Genomic DNA, 2,191 nt, shown 5'->3' with positions numbered 1-2,191 from the left:
GGAGAAGAGACCGAGCCCCACCTCACTACTAGCATATAATAATTAGGACCACTCCAGCCTCAGAAAACCCAGACACTGCCATGTCTAAACACGTGCAACTTGGTTGTGGTCTACACTGATGCCAAAATGTGCAAATCCAAACTAATTACATCCCGCAGCTAAGTGATTCTCCCAGCTCAACGCATGTCCCAGCACATTAGAGATGAAGCCTCCTTAGCTGTTTGACCATCTGTTTTCCAGCTCCCTCTGGTCCAACTGTGGTGAACTATGGTGGGGTTAAAAATATCCTGTTACTTCTTTAAGCTTTTGTCCAGTGAGGGGATGGATCCAGTGAGTTGCGGATGTGATCCACAACCCACTAAAATCAGTAGGTTCCTTTTCTTCCTCCACCCTCCCTTCCTCCCTTTTTTGGCGAAGGGATAGAGATCATGCCCTGCTTGCTTTGCTACTTTTTTGGGGGGGAAAAAGAGATGCGTAGCTTAGGAATCAGCCACGGGTCATGACGTGGCCCCTCCAACCACCACCACCTCCCTCCCCGCACACGGCCACGTACGGCAGAGGTAACCAACGCACACCTGGTAAAGCGAACTTCACAGATATTGCACATATACGGCTTCTCTCCCGTGTGGGTCCTCATGTGCCTGGGCAGCTTGCCAGCTCCCATGATGACTTTGTTACAGATGGGACATTGTTGGGATGCCTTGGGCTTTATCTTCCTCTCTTCCTCCAGGGGCCATGGGGGAAAGACTCCTCCGAACTGGGTAGCACTTAGGAAATTGAGATAAGCACTGTAGTCAGTCTCTGCCTTAATATGCCCTAAGGGAGCTGCTGGGGTGTTGGTAAATATGTCCTTGAAGAAGTCATTAGGGAAAGGAGGCGGAGGCAGGTCTTCCTTCTCCTCCTCTTCCTTAATCTTCCTCTTTTTGATCACCAGATCCAAGGGGCCGTTGTCTACTTGTGGCTCCTCGAGCTGGGAGAAGGAGCTAAAATCGCCGTTCCATAGATGGGGGAAGAAGCTAGGGGTGAAAGGAGAGAGAGCTGGCCTCCTTTCTGGGATGTTCGCCTTAGGGTACAAGTTTTCCCTTAGCAAGGACTCGATGGAGAAGTCTCGTATCACGCCCAAGTGTCCAGAGGAGTTATTGGCTGGGTAGTGATTTGGAAAGTCTTTAGGTGCTTCTGTGTATGCTTCTTCGGTAAGATCAGACTTAGAAGGGCTTTGGTGACAGCTTACTTCTTGGACATCGGTTAGGTTCTCCTGATTGACAAAATCTTCCACTTCTTCCTCCTCCTCCTCTTCCTCCTCCTCTTCATCTTCATCTTCGTCATCATCTTCGTCCTCTTTGTCATCTTCCTCTTCCACCTCTCTGTCAGGCTCCATGATTTCAAGGCATACGTTGATAATGCACTGGATCTCCAGCATCTTGGCAGCGCTAAGGATGTGCTTGACGTTTGAGGTGGTGATGGTGAGGGTTGAGGTGTAGGCAAACTCAAGGATGGCAGAAAGTGCTTCAGGCTTGACAAAGTCAATCTCGTAAACATAGGGCTGGTCTGTTAAAGTGCCAGTAGTGAAGAGTTTTTTGAAGTACTTGCTGCAGGCAGCAAGGACGGACCGATGGGTCCGGTACTCCTGGTCCTGTACAATGAGGATGACATCGCAGAGGAGACCATCATGCCGCTGCTCATTTAAACCACATAAGACTTCACTGCTGTGGTTCGGGAATGGGATCCCAATAAGATCTTCAATGCCATTGGCCATATTCTCATTTAGTGCCCTAGGACAAAACACAGAGAGTAGAGCATTAGCAAGGGATTCCCAATCAATAATACCAAAACAACCCTGCCTCCTTTCCGTGTCCTCTGCTCCCTTGCCTTACTTGGACCTCTGTAGTCACCTCCCGCTTGCACTGCCACTGTCACCTTCTCCATGCCATGTCATCTTCAACTCCTTCCAGGTCCTCTGTGATTTAACCTCTGCTTCCCTCCACATCTCTTCGTCTCCTTCTTTGTCTCCAACCGTCTCTTCTCAGTTCCCACCCTATTCACCTTTTCATAACCACCACAAGCTCCCTCTTCTCTTTCACATCCCTCCCCCCGGGAACCTTGTGCAATGACTCCCTCCCCATCATGTTCCTTCCACATCCTCCCAGAGCCAACATCTTTCCAGGCACATGCCGGATTTGCCCTGCCAGGA

General features: G+C 49.8%; 1 protein-coding gene across 1 annotated transcript; it reads right to left on the bottom strand.

The window, feature by feature from the left end:
- Positions 1-575: 575 nt before the first annotated feature.
- ZBTB7C (zinc finger and BTB domain containing 7C) lies at positions 576-1,756 on the bottom strand (the record flags this gene model as incomplete). Its single annotated transcript, XM_009706822.1, has 1 exon — positions 576-1,756. A coding segment is annotated over exon 1 (1,181 nt), but the record flags the coding sequence as incomplete, so codon positions are not given.
- Positions 1,757-2,191: the final 435 nt, after the last annotated feature.

This window comes from Cariama cristata, unplaced genomic scaffold (assembly GCF_000690535.1).
Source record: "Cariama cristata isolate BGI_N322 unplaced genomic scaffold, ASM69053v1 scaffold42508, whole genome shotgun sequence".
NCBI lineage: Eukaryota > Metazoa > Chordata > Aves > Cariamiformes > Cariamidae > Cariama > Cariama cristata.
Note: the sequence above shows the minus strand (reverse complement) of the source record. Positions and strands in the feature narration are given on the sequence as shown.